This window comes from Neolamprologus brichardi, chromosome 23 (genome assembly GCF_056152115.1).
Source record: "Neolamprologus brichardi isolate AB-2024 chromosome 23, ASM5615211v1, whole genome shotgun sequence".
In the NCBI taxonomy this organism is placed as follows: domain Eukaryota; kingdom Metazoa; phylum Chordata; class Actinopteri; order Cichliformes; family Cichlidae; genus Neolamprologus; species Neolamprologus brichardi.
Window position 1 is genome coordinate 39657499 of NC_142125.1, and position 23001 is coordinate 39680499.

Here is a 23001-nt window from a genome sequence, read left to right on the forward strand (position 1 = left end):
AAGTGACACATTTATTAGAAATTAAGAGAGGAAAATACAACACAAAATAGAGAGCTGATACCGCTGAATGAAAACAATGCTATCACTTGAGAAATGAAGGTTATAGTACATTGAATTACCACATCAGTGTGCCAGAATGGACACTGATGGGGATCTGTCAGTAAACACATCCAATAGGTCATGGGTTGCTGAATGCCTGACAAGTGGGCTGTAGTATCCGAGACTGGAAGGTGGTCTGTCTGATGTGCCGTACAGGAGCTCAAAGGGGACTGTGCTGTCTTCATTCCTGTTCACTTCATACACCTGAGGGTTTCAGTACTACTTGGAGTCATGGCACATACAGAAATACTCAAATCTGCAGCAGATAGATGCAAAGGTGATGGGCAGGAGGAATAAAGAGTGAGTTTTGAGAAATGAATAATTTGCTTCTGAATGTGAATAAGACCAGATAAACGGTGATCGACTTCAGAAAGAAGAGGAGGGACACGCAACAAGAGTACCTGGGCTTTTATGTCGACAACAGGCTGAACTGGAAGAGCAGCACTGAGGCTAAGCACAAAAAGAAGTTGAGTGGCATCTATTTCCTGAGGAAGCAGAGATGCTTTAATGTGTACAGCAAAATGATAGATTGAAGACTGATTTCATATCAATCAGTTGTGGGAGCGCAGCATACTTTGCATAGCATACTACCAGACGGAATAAACTGATTATGAAAGCTGTCTGCAAACTGGACACTTAGGAAGGAGCGCTGCAGAGGAGGTCACTGAACAAACGTTATCCATCATGGATAATCCTGAACTCCCTCTGCAGCACTTGTTGGCAGACAGGGATTTTCTCTGACAGACTCATTCGGCTCTGCTGCCACAACAACAGAGACAGGAAATCTTTCATACCATGCCGTCACTCTCTATAATGCAATATTCCTCTCTGGCAGAAATTCTATTACATTATTAGACAACAAATAACATTAGCAGAGTCATGCGAAAGTAGGTTAAACAACAAATGAAACTTTAACTAAACAAAACAGCGAGGCAGATAATAAAAGCTACGTGCAGTTCAGACATGACAAAGGTCCTAAATGGGAGTGTAGGTTATGTACATTTCAATGCTATTTATTTTATAATTTTTGTCCTCCTCATGTTTCTCCCTCCCCTCACTCCAAGCGGTCGTGGCAGATGGCCGCTCCTCCCTAAGCCTGGTTCTGCTGGAGATTTCTTCCTGTTAAAAGAACGTCTTTCTCTTCCCACTGTCATCAAAGCTTTTGCTCATAGGGGGTCATATGACTGTTGGAGTTTTCTCTGTTTTCTTTGTATTATATATAGGGTCTTTAAATTAAAATATAAATCGCCTTGAGGCAACTTTTGCTGTAATTTGGCACAATATAAATAAAATGGAATTAAATTGGCATTTCTTGATATATTTGTTTGTTTGTTTGTTTCATTTTGATTAAAGGCCTACAGACATATGTATATATTCACTTTATTAGCCCTGCTTCAGTTGTTACAGAAGCAGAAGAGCAAAAAAAAAAATCTAATATATAAAAATCTACTTAATTCTCCGCTAGAATATTTGTGTAACGGCGATATCGCGACAACCTACTACTAAAATCTCGCGATTTCTAGATTAATAACATTCGAGAGGCGTCTGCCAAGTTTGCTAGTATTACTAGCAGTCCGGAAATAGGAACATTTCAAATTAAGGGGATGTAAGCCTCTTATCGTCTTTCTTAAGTTTAAGAACAAGTTTAAGAACACAAAACATTGATAGTATAATAGTATACGTTATTGTTGTTGTTATTATTATTATTATTATCGCCTAAAATTTGATATAGATATAAAATTATACCTAGTTTGTTTTTTTAAGCTTTTATTTTGGCGTCACCGGATATTTGCTTTCACATTGTTCGCGTTCCCTTCACGCGCTTCGTCAGGGCTTCGTCTCAGCTTCAGCTAAAGAGCAAACAGACAACAGCTGTGTTTGCTTGAAGTATCAACCTTGAAGCTGAAAATACGGGACTTTATCGCCACTTGAAATTCAGTAATATCGTTTTAAAAAGTTATCTGAAACCATTAAGGAAATGAAATAGCTGTCATTTTACATAACCACAGAAACGGGCGAGACGCAAAGGAGAAATAATAACAACATCAAAACCCGGCAAACAAAGAGGTCCCCTTTTCAACGGCATCATTTTTCCTCCATATTCTATAGTTATGAGTCATGTGGCCGTCGAAAATGCCCACGGTCTAGAACAGCAGGTAAGCTGTGTTTCTTTTATATGTCTTAAATGTTCGCTTTAGAAGTAATGTAAAAAACGGCGGTGGTAAACATTAGCTTGCCGGCTAGCCTGGGTCTGCTAACAGTGTGCTATTGTGCTAGCTTAACGTCGGGTGCGCTGCTTTTGTTCGCACACACGTCTGACGGTGGCTGCGGAGCATACGACATGGAAAAATGTTTTGGCTCCTCTACAACCTGACCAAGAATGCCTTTATTAAATTGCATTCTAGAAATAAAACGTCAGTGTTTTTCTGCTAGACTGATCGGTGTTCTTTAAAACGAAGAGCTAAATGCGAAATGACGCACGAGTGCTTCCTCTGGCCCCCTCATATGAACACATGAAACGCACCCCTCAACTGTTACGTCCACTGCGCTTGTCTTGCAGCTCGATATAATAATAAAATGGAGGTCAACGTGGCTGGAACCTGCGGGTCTGCTTGCTACACAAACAATGCGGCGTGACTGTCGCCCTCCCCGGCTTTTACATGATACGCAGCATTTTCCAGACTTCCATGTTTTTATGTTGACTGCGTCCCGCTAAGAGACGGTCATTTCTTCTGCGTCACCAGCAGCGTAGTCTATCTGTGTCTGGCTGGATGGCAACAGAAAAGTACTGCATGTACTCGGTTGATATTTTGGAGAGCCCCTATTGGGGAAAAATGTCTAAGAAGGAGTGTGATGCGCAACCTAGGCCCCTATTTCAGTGACTTATACATCCTCATGAGTTTAGTTGGCTTAAGCTGAATGTCACCGCCGCCACCCCCCAACACACAGTTAGATTTTTGGTAATGAAAGCATTAAATACAAAGTTGTTCCCTGGACAGCAGAGATTTGACGCACCAGCATCGCATCTCAGTATCCCAGACCAGCTGTGGCTGGGTGCAGTTTGCTGACATCATCATGATAGGAATTCAGCACGCTGGAGCTCACATCGCTGTCTCCCTTTCCCTCGCTGTCTTTTTTTGTTTGTTTTTTAAGTCTGCTGCAGAATACAAAAATAAAAACGACTTCTAGTTTTCTTTTTTCATGTCAAATCTGAGTACTCAAACCAGTCCCTGCAAACAAATTTTTCACACTCCTTATTATACAGAAACATTTTTTTAAAAGGTAGGCAGCAGCTCTCTGTCACCTACTCTTAAGGATAAGTGGTCTGTGGCCTCAAACACAGCCTGCCTAACAATCTAAAGACTAGTTTCCACTTATTTGGTTTTACAGGCATTCTTAATTTATTGGATTAAATGTTGCTTGGGTGTAATGGAAAACTACAGAAAGAAACAGGGGAACCAACGGTATTCGAGAGGAAAAATATTGACTTGGGGTTGGTGATGGTGGATACATATACCAGTGACACTGAGCTGTCTTGTAGCATTAGCTACCGAAAACCTAGACAACTGAGGACCAATAGGGAGATTACTACAGAAATGCTACTCTGTGTTTGTGTTTATGATGGAGAAAAATCAACTTGTAATGTCACCAGTTAATGTAAGACATGGGCAGTAATAGCTTTGATAATTCATTCTGTTAAAACGTAACTTAAAGTTTTAGGTTGCTTGAAGTGGGTCAGTGAGTCTTTTTGTGTTTTGTTTTGTTTTTTTTCCCTCTCTAGCTCGCTGTCCTAGACTTGAGCGCTGCAGACGGACAAGGTGGCGGCAATAGCAGTAAGCAGCCTTTGTGTTTTTGTTTGAATTTTTCATTTTGTCATGATAAAACAAACAGGTTTTAAAAAAAAAAAAGTGACTGCTGTATGTCTGCATGTGGTACAGTGCAAATGCATCCCTGGCACAGTAAGTGCTGTATGATGATACTGAAAGCAGATGTTTCTGTTAACTTAAAATATGCATGTCTTTGGATGCTGCAAAGGTTTTGAAGAAATTTTGTCTTTAAATCTTTTATTATTCATTAAACATGGTGACTTTTCAGTTACGTGATCTATTTTTATTTAAGTGCAGAACATCTGTTTTTAATACAGTGACATTTAGTTGCAACCATGTGAAAATTAATATTTGCATTTAACCTTTAAGTTTTTCTTTACATTAGTTTAATAATCTTTTGTCATTAGAGTCATAATTTGGGGGTCAACCTTGAAATGGTTAGTTAGATTTGATTATAAATGCAGTGTGACGTAAGCGCTGACTGATTTTTGTCTGTCTCTTTTGCAGGGCGATACATACCTCCACATTTAAGGAACAAAGATGCTTCCAAAAATGGTGAGTAGGATCCACTTAACCTTGTTTCCTATAAAGAAAAATCTGAATTGTGTTTATTTTTAGGCCACTGGGAACTCCCATCACTGATTCCTACCAGATAAATCATTTTCATTTTCATAGCTGAATTTCCGTGTTTTCACTGATTGATTCGTGAAATCCATCGACATCGTGATATTTGATGTGATGTGCGAAGGGCAGGTCGAACTGCGAAAGTGCACTCTCAGTGGCTAATGATTTGTGATTGCCAAGTACCAATGAGCGTACCCTGGATAATGCTCCTTTGTGACTCTTAAAACAAATAAAATTTACAAAATGGCCTTTAAGTTGTGTTGATTGTGACCTGAAGCAGGAAATGTTTTAGTGAGGTCACAGAGAGGGAGCTGATGTCTGGTTTTCCCAATATGGCAAATAAAAAGAGTGCACGTTTAAAGCACTTCAGGTCTGGTTTTGCTTTTCAGACACAATTTTCAGCTCTGTCCATCTTTATTTCTCTATGGTCATCAGTAGGTCTCCTTCCTCTGTGCTCTGTTTTTTAAACGTTACTACCACCTATGGTTGATTTTTGGGATAGTGAGGAAAACATAGTATTCTAAAAGACCCCACACTTGTAACTCTACAAAGTATCTCTATTATATCAGCATCTGTTTTTAACCATGAGTTACAACTGGAATTTCATCTCCTAATCCAGCAGGAAATGCCTTTGCTGCTGGGCGACAGGGTGGTTACACCATCGCGCCTGCAGCCAACTGTAAGTTCCTCTCTGAACTTCTGATTTTCTTGGATAGAGTTGTGCAGAAGTTGGGGAATTGGTCTTTTTTTATATTCATTTTAGAGTTGTTGTTATTTTATTTTATTTTTTTTTTGTAAATTGTTGACTTATTGATGAGTTCATAGTGAATGCCTTAACATTTAAGTGCATATCGGAAGCAGCAGCAGAAGCATCTGAAAGTGCTTCTTTGAGTTGGTTTGTTTAATCATTTTGAACTGATGCATCTAATTTCCTACCTTTTCACAAAAGTACATTTTTCATTCATAATTAATTTGATAAATGTCAAAAGGGCTAAAATATAATTGCTGGTGTTTTATTGGTATGCTGAAACAACACTATATGGACAAAATACTGGGCCACCCACACATTACACCTACAGAAGCTGTTGATCATACCATGACGCTCCCAGCGCAGTTTTTGTGCTGATGTTAATGCTAGAGGAGGTTTGCTGAGTCAGCAAAGTGTTGGCGACTTTGCGAGTTCTACACCCGTGACAATGGGACTGAAAACACTTGAATTTAAAAGATGTAAGAGGTGTAGCCAAATACTTTTGCCCATATAGCTTGTATTGCCAGCGCTCCAATAACAGCAGTGATGGTCATGAAGACGATGTTCCTGCAGGTGTGATGGTATTTATTAATTATTTTGTGCACTGTTTCCTCTCTGCAGACGGCTGGGACGGCACGCGCAACAACTTTGTCAACGGCTACCACGACAATCGCATGACGGGCAACTCATTTAACCGTGGCCCGCCTCGCATGGAGCGGGGAAGAGGTGGCGTTGGAGGTGGTTACCGCAACAACAGGGGTGGAGCCTTCAACCCCATTAACCCAGCACAGCCAATGGGCTTTGCTGGGTTTGAAAATAAAGGTGCGAGTCCAACATTTCTTTTACTTAGCTCGTGCATCCAGTATGTGTTCATTTACCTGCCTCTCCACTACATGAATGACTGGATGCGTCTGCTAGCATACTGTTGAAACCTGATAGTTTTGTGGTCTTCTCCTTTTAGACGCAGGAGGCTGGAACACTGCCAAGGACGCCTATAGCAGTTTTGGCAATAACCGTGGAAAGTCTGCTTTCTTCAATGACAGAGGCAACGCTAGCCGAGGAAGGTGAGTGGATCACACACAGTGTTGAGAGCTTTTGTTCAGCGTCAACAGAAAATTCCCATGTTTACTATAAAAGCTAAAAAACAATCCTCTTGTGAGTTCAGTGGAGAGCTGTGGTTCTATAATTTGGAGAAAGTTGCCTCATTATTCATCATTAATGTGTGCGTGCTGTGTTCAGGTTTGAGCATGGAGGATTTGGTAATGGAGGAGGAGGAGGAAACAGCCGCTGGGTGGAGGAATCCAGAGATGACGGAGACTGGTCCAAACCAACCCCTCGCAACGAACGCCTTGAACAGTGAGCAGGGTTTTAATAGTTTTGCAATTTTCATTAGTTTTTATTTTTATTTAGTTTTGACTTCAGATTTTCAATTTTATATCAGTTTTAATTAGTTTTTACCAATTGTTTGCTAGTTTAGTTTAGTTTTTATTTTTTTGAAAATCCTTAGTTTCAGTTTAGTTTTGATTAGTTTCAGTTATAGTTTTAGTTGTGTTTGCAATAATTAAGTGTAACAAAATCCCAGTTTCATCATATCAGTCATTCTGCTCATCCTTGGGTATGTTGCTATTCCAGCTACCATACTGCACCCTGGACAGGTCGCCTGTCTGTCGCAGGGCTAACATGCAGAGACAGACAACTCACATTCCCACCTATGGGTTCTTTAAATAAATAAATAAAGGCAGATGAACAACCATTGATACCAGGCAACTATAAAATGTATATCTTGGCCCCAATGAGACTATTAACTCTCGCAGCACCGGGTGTTCGTAATTTTGGTTCAAGTTAATTGATAAACTTTTTGAAGGTAATTGACTCACACAGTTGTGTAGATATCCCCGTCCTGTTGTCTCGGGATGCATCACGCTGCCTTGCCTGGGGTTAGCTTCTGTTTCTGGGGATGAGGGTTGAGTGTGCTCCCTTACCTTCTCAAGGTAAGCTAGGTTAGCCTTCTTGTGTGAGCTTTTCAAGTGCACTTTAAGGTTTGTGGGATTTTTTTCCCTTTAGAAATGTCCCTCATAATTTGTCTGTTTCCACTACAAGATACTTGCTTTATCCAAAACACAGTCATATTCAAAGTAATCCCAAATTGGACTCTGGCGCTTTCTTCCGACTTTTCCTGACATGATTCTGCGCGTGGACGGAGCAGCAACACAGACGACTCGACTAACGTACTGCCACCTGCTGGCATAATGAGACACAGCAAGAAAAAAATCTGGAAACTAAACTTCATTTTCACCCTTGACTCTTGTATGACACGCACACATCAATGAAAACTAAACACATTTTTGCTATAAATTCAGTTAATTTTAGTTAGTTTTGTGAACACTCATTCCAGTTTTAGTTAGTTTTCCTTTTTTTGTTTTTATTTTTATTTCCGTTAACGAAAATGTTTTTTCACTTCTAGTTTTCGTTATTTCGTTAGTTTTCGTTAACGATAATAACCTTGACAGTGAGTCTGTGCTTTTGAGCCGCTGTGAGAGGTGTAGTCTACTTTCTAATTTATTGTGATTTATTGTAAGATCAGGAAATTTCAGGTGAACTTTGCAAAAGATGTCAAAAATTAGAGCACAGAATTAGATTATTAGACTTGTGTAATTTCACTATTAGACTGTGTCTGAGTCATATTGTTGGGATTTCATTGGTTCTCGTGTAACAGAGTAAAACACAGGAAGGTGAAAGCAAATTCTTTGACGTTTTGTTATTTCCAGTTGTCATCTTAATGACATTTGTTCTTAACTTATTTGCAGGTTTCTAGTCTGATGTCAATATGGAAGCATCTTTAACTTTGTCTGTTATGGTTCTGCAGCATTTCCCTTACCTGACACATATGAAATTCAAATGGCCGACCAGCCCCAGTAAAAATAATGATAGGTTTTTATTCTTTTAAATTTCGTCATTCAGATAAATTATCCCAAGAAATTGCTGCAGTTACTCTGAGCAATAAAGTTCCCGAGCATTCGACTAACCTTTGCTGCTCTCTCCGTAGTGAATTGTTCTCTGGCAGTAACACTGGGATTAACTTTGAGAAATACGATGACATTCCTGTTGAGGCCACAGGACAGAACTGCCCTCAACACATCGAGAGTGTGAGTTACTCACATTGTATCAGATACCAGCTGCACTGTTGCTTTTCTTTGCTCTTTCTGTACATGTTTCTGTGTTTGTGATCTCAGTTCCAAGACGTGGACATGGGTGAGATTATCATGGGTAACATTGCTCTGAGTCGCTACACCAGACCCACTCCTGTCCAGAAATACGCCATTCCTATTATTAAATCGAAGAGAGACCTCATGGCCTGCGCACAGACAGGTAGTGGACAAACATAACAAAATATTGGAATTGGGTTGATGAGATGAAAAGCAGAGATGGATGAGGCTGTCCTTGTGTGCTTCAGGTTCTGGGAAAACGGCAGCATTCCTCTTGCCAGTCCTCAGCCAGATCTACACTGATGGACCAGGAGAGGCCCTTAACGCAGCTAAAGCATCAGGACAGGTAAAAGAGAAAAATCAGTATTATCTAGTTAAATACAGCTAATTTCATCATGGCTTTAAAAAGGGGGAAAACAAATGGTTCAGGTGCTGTGGGGGATTCATGGTAAAGTAATTTAATTAAAGCATCCTCCAGATTAAAAAAAAGCATTAATTTTGGGCACGTGCACAGTTCTACAAATGAAAGGGTATTGTTCATATGCTACCACAAACGGTGCAACAAACAAGCAGACCTGCTTAAGTTGATCTTTTTTGATAGCAGTAGTACACTAGACCATCAAAGAAGAGGCAAAACAAGCAGCAGTTAAAGAAAAGCAAAACCAAGTCCTACCTGTCAGCAGCCATCTCCATATGACACCTGGCACCTATTTAGTTATTTTGTCTAATTTAATTTAAGCTGTTATTGAGAAAGAAAATTATCAGCAGGTAAGTCTGATTTTAAAAGTCGTCTTTCTTTCCTCTGGAAGTTTTTATTCTGCTTACTTCACTGTTGTTGAATTATTCCATGAACTTTAAATCGGGAATTATTTGAGTGCCATGTCTCTGATAATTGTCTGGTACTTCCTGTTACACGAGTTCTCCCCTAATTTACATTGTGAAGCCTTTAGGGGATTTTTGCTCTCAGGAGTCACAGACGAGTCCCTGATAGGTTTGCCACATGTTCTGTAAAATGTTTGAATTTAGTCTAGTTTCCAGCCCGCTCATGGTGCGGCCTCAGTTTTCTCTACTTTCAGTCACGTTTGTTGCTGTGAGACTTAAATGTTGTGTGTTGTGTCTTTGCTGCTTTGCAGGAGAATGGAAAGTATGGCCGTCGCAAGCAGTACCCCATCTCCCTGGTGCTGGCTCCCACCAGAGAACTGGCACTGCAGATATATGATGAAGCAAGGAAGGTATTTAAACACATTAGTGTGTAATAATTTTATTTAATGATGTGATTTTTAGATTTGCGTGTAATTGTTAATACGTTGTATTTTCCTGTTAGTTTTCCTACCGCTCCAGAGTGCGTCCCTGTGTTGTGTATGGAGGAGCAGACATTGGCCAGCAGATCAGAGACCTGGAGAGAGGCTGTCACCTGCTGGTGGCCACTCCAGGAAGACTCGTGGACATGATGGAGAGAGGCAAGATCGGACTGGACTACTGCAAGTAAGACCTAAACGGGAGGAGTGAGTGATGGGTAAATGTCTGTTTCATTTTTTCTAAATTTCAAACTCTTCTGTTTCCTTTAGCTACCTGGTCCTAGATGAGGCTGACCGTATGCTGGACATGGGCTTCGAACCACAGATACGGCGCATCGTCGAACAGGACACCATGCCTCCTAAAGGCATCCGACAAACTATGATGTTCAGCGCTACGTTTCCCAAAGAAATCCAGGTATATCTTCATTATCTGCAGTAATTGTGATAGAAATTGGAACTTTTCTTCTTTTTTTTGTTTGTTTGTTTGTTTTAATCCGCCTGTTACTAATAAAGAAAAGTGCAGCAAGCATTCACGTGGTGATCAGTGCTTCATCTGTTTAGTCAGACGGCGCAAAACAGTTGTGTTACGCACATATTTTGCTCATCCTGCAGATCCTAGCTCGGGATTTCCTGGAGGATTACATCTTCCTGGCGGTGGGCAGAGTGGGTTCCACCTCGGAGAACATCACTCAGAAAGTGGTGTGGGTGGAAGAGAGCGATAAGAGGTCTTTCCTCTTGGACCTGCTAAGCGCTACAGGTGAGCCGATCTCAGCTCAACTGTGTCCCAACACATAACATAAGTACTGATTGCAGCCTGAGTAGACTTATCTGCAATTATCTCGAGCCACACACACACAGTGCGATTTTATTTCCCCTGTCTTATGGTCATCATCATATTGTCATCCTCACATCTCAACCAATACATTACTGTGTTTCCCATGCTTAGCACAGTGTAATGTCCATCAGCACCCTTTGTCTTTCAGTGAAAATTTCACTTAGATATGTTTGTGTGTGAAATTAGGAAGATGTGTACCTGTAGGCTGCACTGAAAAAGGTTTAAAACCTCTAATTTAAAAGATGCTCTTCTATATTTGTGGTAGTTGGCAAGAAACATCGTGTTTCCTGGATTATATTTGCCTCCAGACAGCAGTGGTCTGTTTTTATTACAAAATATCTTCTTCTTCAGACTGAACTTTAAAAAAAAGGAGGATTTTTAATTGTTTGTAGCTGGAAAACAACTTTATTGTTTTGTTAGTGATTATATGGCAACATTTTAAACCTGTTAAATCAGCAATATCAGACACACAAGCATTGCTTTCAAACTGGAGTTTACATGTCAGTGGTTTGTGGTTTTATCCCAAGCCATCCCAAGTGAGGTACAGGACAGTACTGGAGACAACATAGAGAAACCTGGTAAGATCCTCAAACAGGAAACTTTTATCTGTCATTTCATATTTTAAATTATTTTGCTTGACTTTACTGTTCTGTTTTTTTATTTTTTATTTTTTGTGGATGGAGAATCTCCTGTTTATTACGTTTATTTAGGTTCTGTGTCCCATTTCACACGTCGGGTCCTCTCATGTGAAATTAAACATGCCTGTTGTTTGATTTTATAGCTTAAGGTTGTTTTTGTGTCATCTTTAAAGTATGTTGCTGTGACGTCTTTAGGTCAAACCCATAGCTTTAATGGAGAGAGTCTGGTCATGTTGTGTTCGTGGTGCTGCCGTGTATCTAACTTTTGATATAAGTGTAGGTCAATTGATGATGTTGATGCGGGAAGAATACAGTGACCAGAATCTTTCCATCAGTGCCTCTAGTGAAATCTGCATGAAAACACATTGCTGCTGGTCATTTTACCCACACTGCACCTCCTGCCGCCTGTTGCACTGTTCTGCTCATATAACAACATCTGCTGTAAAGTAATGCTGGTAGATTTAACCCTGAAACCTGCATGTTAGTCACCCCATGGACTGACACACACGTAAACATATGATCTGTATACAGGGCTGCTGCAACAAACCCACTAACTGATGTGCTACGGAGGATTTCATATACAATCAAGGGCGTTGATTTATGTATGCATGGCAGCAGAAAACCGTTCACACGTAAAATTGTATGATTCATTTAGATGCTAACTGATCCCATTGGCTAGAAGGCAAATGAATCTCATGTAGTGGACTGAGAAGCTTAAAAAAGGTCAGTTTAGCAGGCTAGGCCATCAGGGATGAATTTTAATTTATGTGCTTGGTTCTCATAATTGCTCGTGCACTTAAATTCTATATAATTCCAGCATGACTGTAACTTCATTATTTGTGCTTGTTCCACAATTTGGTCCAGTATGTCTGCTACATAAAGCCAGAGTCATAGTGGCGCAGGATTATTAAACTCAGTCTTTTATTTAGTCCAAACACAGCGCAGCCCGACAGTTGTTTTATTCTTTGTAGCATTAACACCCAGCGTTTCCCCTCTTGGTTGACCAGGTAAGGACTCATTGACCCTGGTTTTTGTGGAGACCAAGAAAGGTGCAGACGCCTTGGAGGACTTCCTATATCGGGAAGGCTACGCCTGCACCAGTATCCATGGTGACCGTTCCCAGAGAGATCGAGAGGAGGCCCTGAACCAGTTCAGATCAGGAAAATGTCCCATCCTGGTGGCTACAGCGGTCAGTAAAAACTTCCTGTTGGTTGCACGTTACGGTAAACCACAAGAGGAACCATTCTGTTAACTGACAACCACAATCGACATAAAAACTGAAGGTGTGAGTTTTTAAAGTATCTGCTCCTGTTTTTGTGATCTCAGGTAGCAGCTCGGGGTTTGGACATCTCCAACGTGAAACATGTTATTAACTTTGACCTGCCAAGCGACATAGAGGAGTACGTCCACCGTATTGGACGTACGGGACGAGTAGGAAACCTTGGTAAGGCTATAAGTAATGTGATTTAAGGGAAGCATCCTCTTGATTTAGGATGAACCCCATTTTACTGCTCTTACTTATATTGCTTCAAAAAATGTCTCCTGTTTTTAAGTGGTTTTTTTGGCGTTTTTTCTGTTTCCTGTAGGGCTGGCAACATCATTCTTCAATGACAAAAACGGGAACATCACTAAAGACCTCCTGGACATCCTAGTAGAGGCCAAACAGGAAGTTCCCTCATGGCTCGAGAGCCTGGCCTATGAACACCAGCACAAGAGTAGTAATAGAGGGCGCTCTAAGAGGTACACACACACACAGATTCTGTCTTTAACTTGCAAATGTTTGTGTTTGTTATAAGTATTAAAACATTTGCTGGTCTAATCAGAATCCCTAAACACTGATTTATTTATTTTTTATCCCACAGGTTTTCTGGCGGGTTTGGAGCACGAGATTATCGTCAGACTGCTGCAGGAGTCAACGCCGGCGGGTTTGGAGGACGTGGAGGAGGACGCAGCCAGGCAGGACATGGAGGAAACCGTGCCTTTGGAGGAGGTGAGGCTCTGATCTTTGGATAGGAATTTATTCATTAATGTAAGGCAGGGGTCTCAAACTCGCGGGCCATTTGCGGCCCACGTCACCTCTACTTGCGGCCCGCATATTGATGTAAAGAATTTTTTTTTTAAAAATTATTACACGAAAAATGATTTAATACGACGGCAGAGTGTTACAGGCATGGCCCTTTAAGACTGTAGCCTCATGGGCGGTGTAGTCCGTGCTGCAGGGAGAATGTGTGGGACCGCCCCTCCCGCTGTGTGAGCGTGAGGGAGGGAGAAAAAGGAAAGTAGAAAAGTACGAGGTGCTACCGAGCAGAAATGGGAGCTGGAAGCATGTAAATATAATAATAACCACTGCAGCCAAAAAGAGTGCCTGACGAGCCCAGTCGTAAGTAAGCTATTAAAACTCGACTGTACACCGTGTTCGTGTTTTCCTCCAAAACAATAAAGTTCTGCTGGAGCAGCCTTTCAACGCCTCTCTCTGTCTCTCGCTAGCAAAGTTGACCCAGACAGTAACGCTAGTTCCCGGCTACGAGCCCGACACGGAACCCAAAGTATTAGCCAGAGGTGTCCTTACCGCGGACCTGGCCGAGGCAACAAGAGACTGCAAACATGTTGAGGGCTTTTGTTAAATACAAACAAAATTGTAGCAAAAGTGCTGCCAGCTGTTTATTTGGTAGTTCAGTGAAACTACTGTACTACACTGCTGAGTGACTGTCGTCTGCTCGTCAAATACATTTCATTGCAATGTTGACCCTGTGCTAACTTGCATATGACAAATGAAACTGAAAGGCTTCAGATAGTTGAGAGTGAGAAAAAAATTGCGTTCATGTTTGCAATTTAGTCTTGTTACACAATATTTGAAATTAAATAAAACAAACATAACACTACATTTTAGGAAATATTAGTGGGTGTTTTTGTGTTTGTTTTCTTGTACTACTTGGACACTAAAGTGGCCCTCCAATGAGATGATGGTGCCAGAAGTGGCCCGCGGCTCATTTGAGTTTGAGACCCCTGATGGAGGGTGATTATTGTGCACACGATTGTAGTCACATGATGTTCATTGTGTTGCTTTTTACTGGGCCCCCCAGGAATACTCTTTTCCCATTTTCTGAGAGCTTGTATAGAGAGAAATAAAAAAAGAGCACTTGAGTTTGCCATATATTGTTGTACTTTTAATATATTTTGATGGCGAGTCGGGCAAAATATATTCAGTGCGAATTATTGTTTTACAGAACTGCACATTCGGGATAAATGTTTTACATCAGACCTGCATTATAGAGATTTGTTTTGCCTGGAAACACTAATTTCTGATACTTGGGCGATGAAATGCTACAAAAGTTTTACTTTGTCTTCTCAGGCGGCTTCAGCAACTTCTACACCAGCGATGGCTACGGAGGAAACTACTCACACTCTCAAGTTGACTGGTGGGGCAACTAGGTTTCTCCATCCCTCCCTCCCTCCCTCGCTCATCCCTCTTTCCTCTTCTCACTCATCCTCCATTCTTTCTCCACATCGACGTCTGCATCCCATCTGTCTTGTTACCACCATTAACCCCAAGAAACCCCCATGCATGTTATTAAACTATTTATGCTCATTTATGTAGCTTCCATCCCCATCCTTCATGTCTTTTAAGTCGTTGGAAGAGTTTTCTTGTGCTTTCTATGTCCACCTTTTGTTTTGTTTTGGTAAATTAGCTTTTCTCCTCTTGAAAAAGACCACATTATGAAGAGTGTTGAATTTTAGTTGTTTACTTTTTAAACACTGGACACAGGCTTACTTGTTAGCTTCCAGCTAGCAGCCACCTTAAGACCATTTTCCCTCTGTGACACGTGTGTGCTGGTAAAAAGACCTGGGTGTTTAATTCCCTGAGATTTCAGAGTGTGGGCTTCTTCAAAGAGGGGAAAATCCTTTCTTTATTTCCCCCCACCTTATATTTGAGTTTGATTTCACTGTGTTTTCGTCTGCATTTACACTCCCCGCGTGACCTCATGTCATCTTTGTATTTAACGCACGGCCATGTTGTAAATCGCTGGCCAAAAACTTTTCTAAAATATAGCTATAGGCAGGACATAAAAGCAAAACATGTCTGCGTATAAATTCAAAAATACTGGCCTTCACGTATCGGAGGCCACAGAAACAAAATCTTTTCTTTTTTTCACCTTTTTTAAAACATGAAACTTTATCGAGGTCTGACACAGATGTCTAACAAAGAGACGAGTGGCTGGACAAACTGAAATGGCGCTGTTGGCCATTAGCAGTGAGGCTAGCAGACAGTCTTAGGACTTATGGTTGTTACTGCAAATAGCATTTTTTTTTTTTGGTTTGTTTGTTTAATTTTAAGATAAGTGTTTATGGAGAATCATTTGTTTCTGTACTGTGCCTTTAAGAATTTAAACTTTGTCTCTTATTTCCATTGTTTTTATTGCCGTAATACGTTAACTGTCCACAAGTATTGGCCCACGGTGACTAAAAGTGTGTATTCAGTGTCATTTGTTGGTTTAAATGTTTTCTTTATTTTTATTTGGAAGGAAGCAAACTAGGCTTGAACTAAATCAAACCTTGGCAAAAAAAAAACTAAACTAAAACTACGATGAGGAAACTCAAAGCATTTCCTTATCTGTCTATTAGAGACTGAGCTAATTCCCCAAAGCATATAACCACTGTAAGCATATTTGTGGATTACTTTGCTCACTCTGGATGAGTAAATATAAAATGGGTCAAAAATTGCATTAATCGTACTGTTAAAGTCAAAGAGCCAACGAGCAGGGCCGACCACAGTGGCTGTATGCTTTTGGGAACCCGAGTCCTACTCATTGACACTTGTGTCACATCTATAGCTCAGCTTTGAGCTTGCAGTTTGGTTTCTCAAAGCCATCTTGTCACTAATTGTTGGGTCACTGTGTGCCACTAACAGGGCCAGCAGCAGTCACGTTGTTGTTCCTCCCCCTCTTATTATCCAGATATGTAGCCGTAAATGTCAAATTCCTCATAGCTTGCTGTAATTTAAAAAAAAAAAAAAAAAAAAAGCCAAAGTCTGGTGCCACTCGAGTCATATTAAATTACTGTAACCGCTACACAGCTTGAAACACCTTTGCTTAGAAAACACTACATGGCTGCTGCTGAAAACAGTTCCCAGATTGTGTCGGTGTCTGCGGCCCTTCAGCTGACTCTTAGTGCCATCATGCTCTTGGGAATCTACCGCTGCTTTTAACCACAAACATTGAAACCCTTGTTTTGGGAGAAGCTTTCTCTTGAGGGGGGAAATACGCAAACTAAAAAGAGGTCCAAATTTTCTCGCTCACTCTATCCTGGAGAGTTGCATGAAGAGTCTTCTCTAAAAGTAGTCATTCCAGTTTATTCTGTTAGGTCTTTTAAGCTCTGTTGAAGTCGGGCGTTAAAAGTGAAGAACTGGATCATCCTTACGAATTAATTCCACTGCAGAGACAGCTTGGGGCTTCCCAAGGAATGCAATGCATCGTATCTACAGCACGTTTTAGCCACGTGTGCAACTTTAATCAAGCACAAGATCGCTCAAAATCGCGTCTCGGTCCAATTCCTCCTCATACTACTGCTTTCAGTCAGCAGATAGTGTTTCTCAGTGTTGAAGTCACTTCCTCGATGAAATGTTTACAAAACTAGATTTCGGCCAACGCGCACAACAGCCGTACACTGGCAGCATATGATTGCTTTCAAAACACTCAACACCCAGCCCACAGAGCTCCCAGATGGGCCACACTCCTACTTCTTCGCACTGATGCACGTCCACTCTCCAGAGTAGTTTGCTATCTGGACTGGCAGTCTTGGCAGCTATTACAACGTATTCACCTTCTGCATGCACGGCAGGTCCCAGCACGTGCTGCACATTAATAAACGATGACAGCGTCCCGCCGCGATTGTCGAACGCGAAACCCAACTCGGCTCAGCACAGTGAGAAACTGTCAGGGTAAATTGTGCTTGTGGAAAAGTTGCTGCACAGAACCGATCGCGTGCATTCAAATCCTTGGTTATCCCTACTTGGCTCTGCTTTGCAACCAGGCTTCAAGGGGCCTGTTGACCCAGGATGTCCATGTTTCGTCCCTGATTGAACTTGAAAAGGGATCTCCGCTGAACATTTGGATGGTTCAGTGGTAGAAATCCAATCCTCCTCCTACTCCCACCCCCCCAAACTGGGCCTATTAAGAGCCAAAAAAAAAGCTCTGTTACTCCAGTGTGGGGGTGGATTAATTTAGTTATGTTTACATGTAGAACTCAGATTAAATGTAAATAGTTTCAACAGAGAGGAATCTCCACAGAAAAAGAATGTGAAGTTAAATAACACTTGGTGTGCATGAGAGTCACACTTGATCACTCAACACTAGACCAAGACGGGTCTGGTGAGCTTAGCACAGTGGGCAGTTTGAACACCGCTGACTAAAGTTCGAAGACAAAAGCTTGTATTCTTTCAAGAGAATACACACGTCTGTATAGAAATAAATTCACCCAAATTAACGCGCACCAGGTGGATTAACCCTCAAACTGCCCACTGACTCTGACAAAGCAGGACCAAGACTGTAAAACATATTCAAGTGTTGTTGTTTTTTGGTCAAGAAGTTTCAAATGCCAAGCAGATGAATCCAATTCTATAGCAGGCTTTAATTATGTTGCAGTTATTTATTTTATATCATAGTTTGTTTGTTTTTTTCCTGCTTTTGATTTTTTGCCTCTTCTAATCAGTCTTAAGCTCCCTTTCCCTCGGGTTACATTTGAGGGGGACGTTGGGGAAACTTTGTTTAACAGCATTTTTTTTCCTTAAGAGTTTGAAGGGGTTAAAGCAGTTGGCTGTTCATTTACTAAATATACAAAGTAGATTTTTCCAGAAGCTTTTCTGGTGCTAAAAGACACCAGTCAAATATAACTGTACGATATCTCACTAAGCCTGGTCTGACTCAAAATGAGGGGCCAGGAACAATGCTGCATTCAAGGACGGCTGTGGAGTGATAGAATTCAGCTGTACTCCTCGATGTCCACCTGTCCCTTTTATGCATTTACAAACGAACCAAAAACAGGAAATTTGAGTTTTCTTTTCAGCTGCTGTTACAGCGCGGGTCAGATAAACAGTTACTGTCGCACGAAGAGCTGTGACTAAGTTTGAGACTGCAGTCTAACACGGGCTTAATGAATATGAGCGGCGGTTGAATCGGCGATTCAAATGTTGACCAGAACTGTCAGAGGTGTCCCAATAGATGATTTTTTTTTCTTTCTTTTTTTTTAAAGCACCTGTTTACTGATCAACTTTCTTCTTGAGGTCATGAAACGTTTTATTTTCTCCTGCAGACTTCTTGTAAGAGCTGTTGCAAAGCATTGAAGGAATGAAAAAGCAGGAAACAGGACAGCAAGTTGCTAATGACAATCACAGAACTCCCTTCACACAAACAGAAGTCTTTAAGTTGCACTTTCACACCTAGAGGTTTTATTAAATAGCTGTCTTGCTGGCATTGTTATAAAATCAGCTTCAACCTTTAAAACTCTGTAGGAGGAACTTTACTGACTGAACTGGCAGTCGGATACTGCTGACTGATTTTCCCTGTGTGAAAGCATTTCTTACTTGAATCAGTGGCTTCTGCTGACCATAAGCTTAATGTAGTCCCATTTGTTTTGTTACCAACGCTGCAGGCATGCGGCGTCGCAGGCGAATCCATTGAGTGGATATGGTTGCGTAGATGTTGCTGTGCCTTCTGACAAGCGCTTGGCGGCACATTGAGAATCTGTTAAAAAAAAAATGAAGGAACCGGTGAACTTTTTTAAATGCAGTGTGACTTGTTAGAGTAAAAATTCAGTTTACCTCTTGCTTTGTAGATCAATCGTGTCAAATAGTGTTGTTCATAAATATGCAATGTATTTCAGTGTTTTTCTAGGGCAGGCTGGTTTTACCTGTCAGTCGTATTTACCATTGAGCTGTGTTAGAGCAACACTTAAATACCACTGTGCCCCCAAATTCCTGCGTGGAGGGGGGAAAAAAACCCCTCTGAACTTTTACCCCAAGTGCAATAGAGTTCAGTAACTTGTGGCTTGCTTTCGCTGTGTGGTCGCCACGATTCTCTGCATGAGTTTTCTGCTCGAGTACAAACTGGCACATGTGAAATAGCCCAGAGTTTTACATGTGAACGGTGCCTTTTGGAGTGGCTGAATCACTAAAGACTGAAATTTGTTGGTTAGGGCTGGGTATTTCAGACTGTTGCAAATTTTTTTATTTTATTTAAGTGTAGGAATGTTTGCTCGGTCAGATGCTGTAATGATGCGCGGATAAAAAATTAAAACTTTATGTAAATGCTTAAGAGCTTTTGACTCGGAACAATTCAGGCACATTTTTTACTGGCAACTTGGACATGTTGCAGTTTTGTGCCGCTAATGTTACGTTTTTGAGAAAATATGAGCAGCAGGGCATTATGGATAGGAATGTAGATCAGGCACTTTATCTACCGCGTTGGTCCTCACAATTACGAATTCTGAAAGACTTCATTTTTTTGGCAAAATACCGCAAAACTCTTCGTCTGCTAATTAGCAAATGCTACCTTGGTAACATGCTAACTGATCATCAGCGTCTTGCTAGTGTCACTGCATGTACCTGTAACTATCACACACACTTTCAGCAGTAAACAAAGTTTAAGAAAAAACACAAAAGTTTGTGTCATGCAGAAAATGCTTTGTTTACTTCCTGCAAAACTGATCCAGCACTTTAGTTCTTTTTGTTTTTTTTATTTCCCAAAACCTTCTGATGCCTTAAATGAAGGGTGATACCCAGCCCTAATGGAGCTGATAGCAAACTTACCTGTGATACAGACAGCGCTGATGGTCAGAGAACAATTAATGGTGCTATGCTTCCATTGCTGCGGCCTGCAGGGCCCCCTCCGTTATAGAAAGACCACTGAGTTTTACACAAAAGACTTCAACAAAAGTCTTCTGTAGCACACGTCCTTTAATCCTAAAGAGGTACGACTGAGAGTGAGTGTGAAGACAGTGTAGAGATGTTAAATAAGAAGTGTGTGTGTGTGTGTGCGAGCAAAGGTTCTTTGAGAATTTTTGTTTTTAATTTTTTTTTAATTTTTAATTATTTTTTTGGGGACCAGGTGGAGTTCTAGTTAACAGCAAAGGTAGGATTCAGCTGTTTGCACACAGAGTTCTTGAGTCTACTTTCACTGCAAGTTTGTGTAATTTATCAAGCATTTTTGAGAAATATTTATTTTTCTATGCCTAATACAAAAGCTGATATTTTACAAAGTGACTTGACCAAAAGACAGTAAACAAAAACACTGGCACTTGAATGTTGAATGTCATTGGTATGAGTGAAAAATTTCTATTTTTCTGGGGTAGTGTGAGCTTTTTAATGTTAAAGATGCGACGTGGGGGAGCGTTTCTCCGTCAGCGTCTCACCATAGCAAGGCTGGGTTTCAACAGTGGTTGTAATTTTCAAAAATCACCTGCATTTCATAAATACAGATGCATATATTTTGTGTAAGACCATTAAAAAAAACAACAAACAAAAAAAACAACAAAAAATCCCTAAAACCTAGCTCCTATGCTGTGTGCACATCTTTTCTTTTTTAACTGGGCAGTTTTTGCAGCCACGGTTCTTCCTTACATTTTTTTTTATTTAACTTGTAAGAATGAAACTGAATTTTATCAGGCAAATCTGGCCCATGTATCTGATCCTCAAGTCCCACTTTGAAGTCTTAATATTGGCATCTTCACTTTTACCATCTTGATTTAAAAAGAAACAAACAAAAAAACAGATATGACTGAGACTGCTTGCTCATTGGCTAAAAATTTGTGAATGATTACCATTGGGTGTACCATAGATAATCCATTTTGAAGCATATTATGACCAAGATTTACAAAATAGACTTAAAAAACATTAAAAACTGAATGAGTGACTGAGCCCATAACTCAGCAGGAAAGCGTTCTTTTAGCAAGCACAGCTATCGCCATCTGGTGGTCTTCAGATAGAATGCAGGTTTTAGGCACTTCTGTCTTAGACGTAGCTTTTGAGTCAGAAAAATGAATCTGTTTTATACCTTCTATGATCAGCTTGTTTAAAAACCTCTGAAAGCCGGGGGTTCTCTGGGGGTGGAGGTACTCGCAGTGCTTCCTGGTTATCGGCCATGCTAGCAACATGGCTGTGACGTGCTAGCATCAGCAGCCCATGACTTAGTCTAAACCTAAATAACTCAAAAACTCAAAAAATAACCTTCATTACCATTTGTTTTCATCCTGTATTACTTTTGCCCGTTGGTTTATACATTTTTAGCACGCTAGCACTTACCCTACCTTTTAGCGCTAGCCATCATTCTATGTGGCCTAAAATCCGCTGAATCTACGCAATGTCTATGATTTTATTTTTGGCAGTATTCATGCTGTCATTCCTGAAAATTCCGATTTCAACTAAATAGTCCAGTCAGTTCTGGCAATTACAGTTTACGCAGGGATACTGTGGCATCTTTAAAGCTCAACACCAGTGTTTTCCAGCACTACAGTACTCTTCTCCCAGCTGAAACCTCCAACTTCAGGTCTGCTGTTAATGTGTAAAGATGTGCATGTGGTGTAACATGAAGGTTCGAGGTGTACCACAGATTGTTGATTACAGCCGATGTGATGGCGACACGTTACGAGAAACAGCCTCCACTGGTTACCTTTAAAGTCACATTGGACTCAGTATCACATCCGCAAACCTGTTTATGCGACAGGCTTCATTGCCAATAATAATCAACCATAAACAGCCATTTTTAATCGGCAAACAAATTGAGAAAATACCACCGTAAATGCCAAGGTTTGGATTAAAAAATAACAAGTTAACGATCAAAGACCATTTTGTAAAAAACGACAAAAACATGCAGTACAAAAAAAAGTGTCCAGATTTTCTCCAAGTCGTTTTATTTTTCCTTTTCTTTGTTGAATCTTTACACTTTTCCTTCTCGTTAATACCCTTGTTGTGAATGTCTGGCAAAAACAAGTGGCGATCTTTAAAGTCTTCATAACACAGACTTAACTGTGGTTCTATTGCTCCGTTGTTGTGGTTTGCATCTTTTCAGGCGTTGTTAGAGCTGTCACAGGGGTGTTTCTGGCCAATCAGAAATGGGGATTTATTTAATTTTTCCCCTTCTTGCAGCTGATCAGTATTTATCTGACCTGCAGGAGAGACAGAGTAATATAACGGACATTTGTACTGGTGGTCCTCTAAGCACAGACCCACTGTAGTTACACAGGGACTGATTTGTCCAAAGACTGTAGCCTCAGCAATCACTGACGCATATCGGACGTAGGTGAACCATTACTTTACAGCCTTTTGTATGCACAAACTACATTTTGCAACAAAGTAATTGTATTTTTTGTCAGGGTGTCGTGAAAGACACAAAAACAAAACACTTTGTGGCTTTATTTCAAGTTCAGTTTGTTAAAGTGATCTGAAATTCAGATGCTGAGGTGCATTTAGGAACGATTGCTGTTCTCTTAGCGAGCGAACTGAAATGAAGCCCAGTGCTGTCGTCATTACTGAATGGCCAGACCCCATAGTGTGGACGGGCAGCTGCACCAGCCTGGTAGTTAGTATTTGCTTATGTATTAGTTTAGCAGATGTGCACGAAGAGCACTGCACGAAGAAAACAAAACTGTGCAAATATTCTGATTTTACCACAAATAAAGGTTTGGATTTGCAGATGTAATCAGTGGTTTTGGCTTTTGTGTGTGTACGTGTGTGA

General features: G+C 40.7%; 1 protein-coding gene across 5 annotated transcripts; it reads left to right on the forward strand.

Annotated features, from left to right (window-relative positions):
- The first annotated feature begins 1912 nt into the window (after positions 1-1912).
- Positions 1913-22965, forward strand: LOC102778855 (ATP-dependent RNA helicase DDX3X-like). Of its 5 annotated transcripts, none has more exons than XM_087835694.1 (20): positions 1913-2255; positions 3881-3932; positions 4434-4481; positions 5170-5229; positions 5920-6120; positions 6260-6362; positions 6538-6654; positions 8345-8444; positions 8532-8667; positions 8753-8850; positions 9638-9736; positions 9829-9989; positions 10073-10217; positions 10415-10559; positions 11165-11215; positions 12283-12464; positions 12602-12719; positions 12862-13015; positions 13138-13265; positions 14628-22965. In XM_087835694.1, exons 1-20 carry the CDS (start codon positions 2211-2213, stop codon positions 14705-14707), a joined length of 2223 nt encoding a protein of 740 aa, XP_087691820.1. In that variant the 5' UTR covers positions 1913-2210; the 3' UTR covers positions 14708-22965. The 5 variants fall into 5 exon arrangements, with proteins under 5 accessions (XP_087691820.1, XP_087691821.1, XP_087691822.1 ...); XM_087835695.1 differs by having other exon boundaries at positions 5173-5229; XM_087835696.1 differs by lacking the exon at positions 11165-11215.
- Positions 22966-23001: the final 36 nt, after the last annotated feature.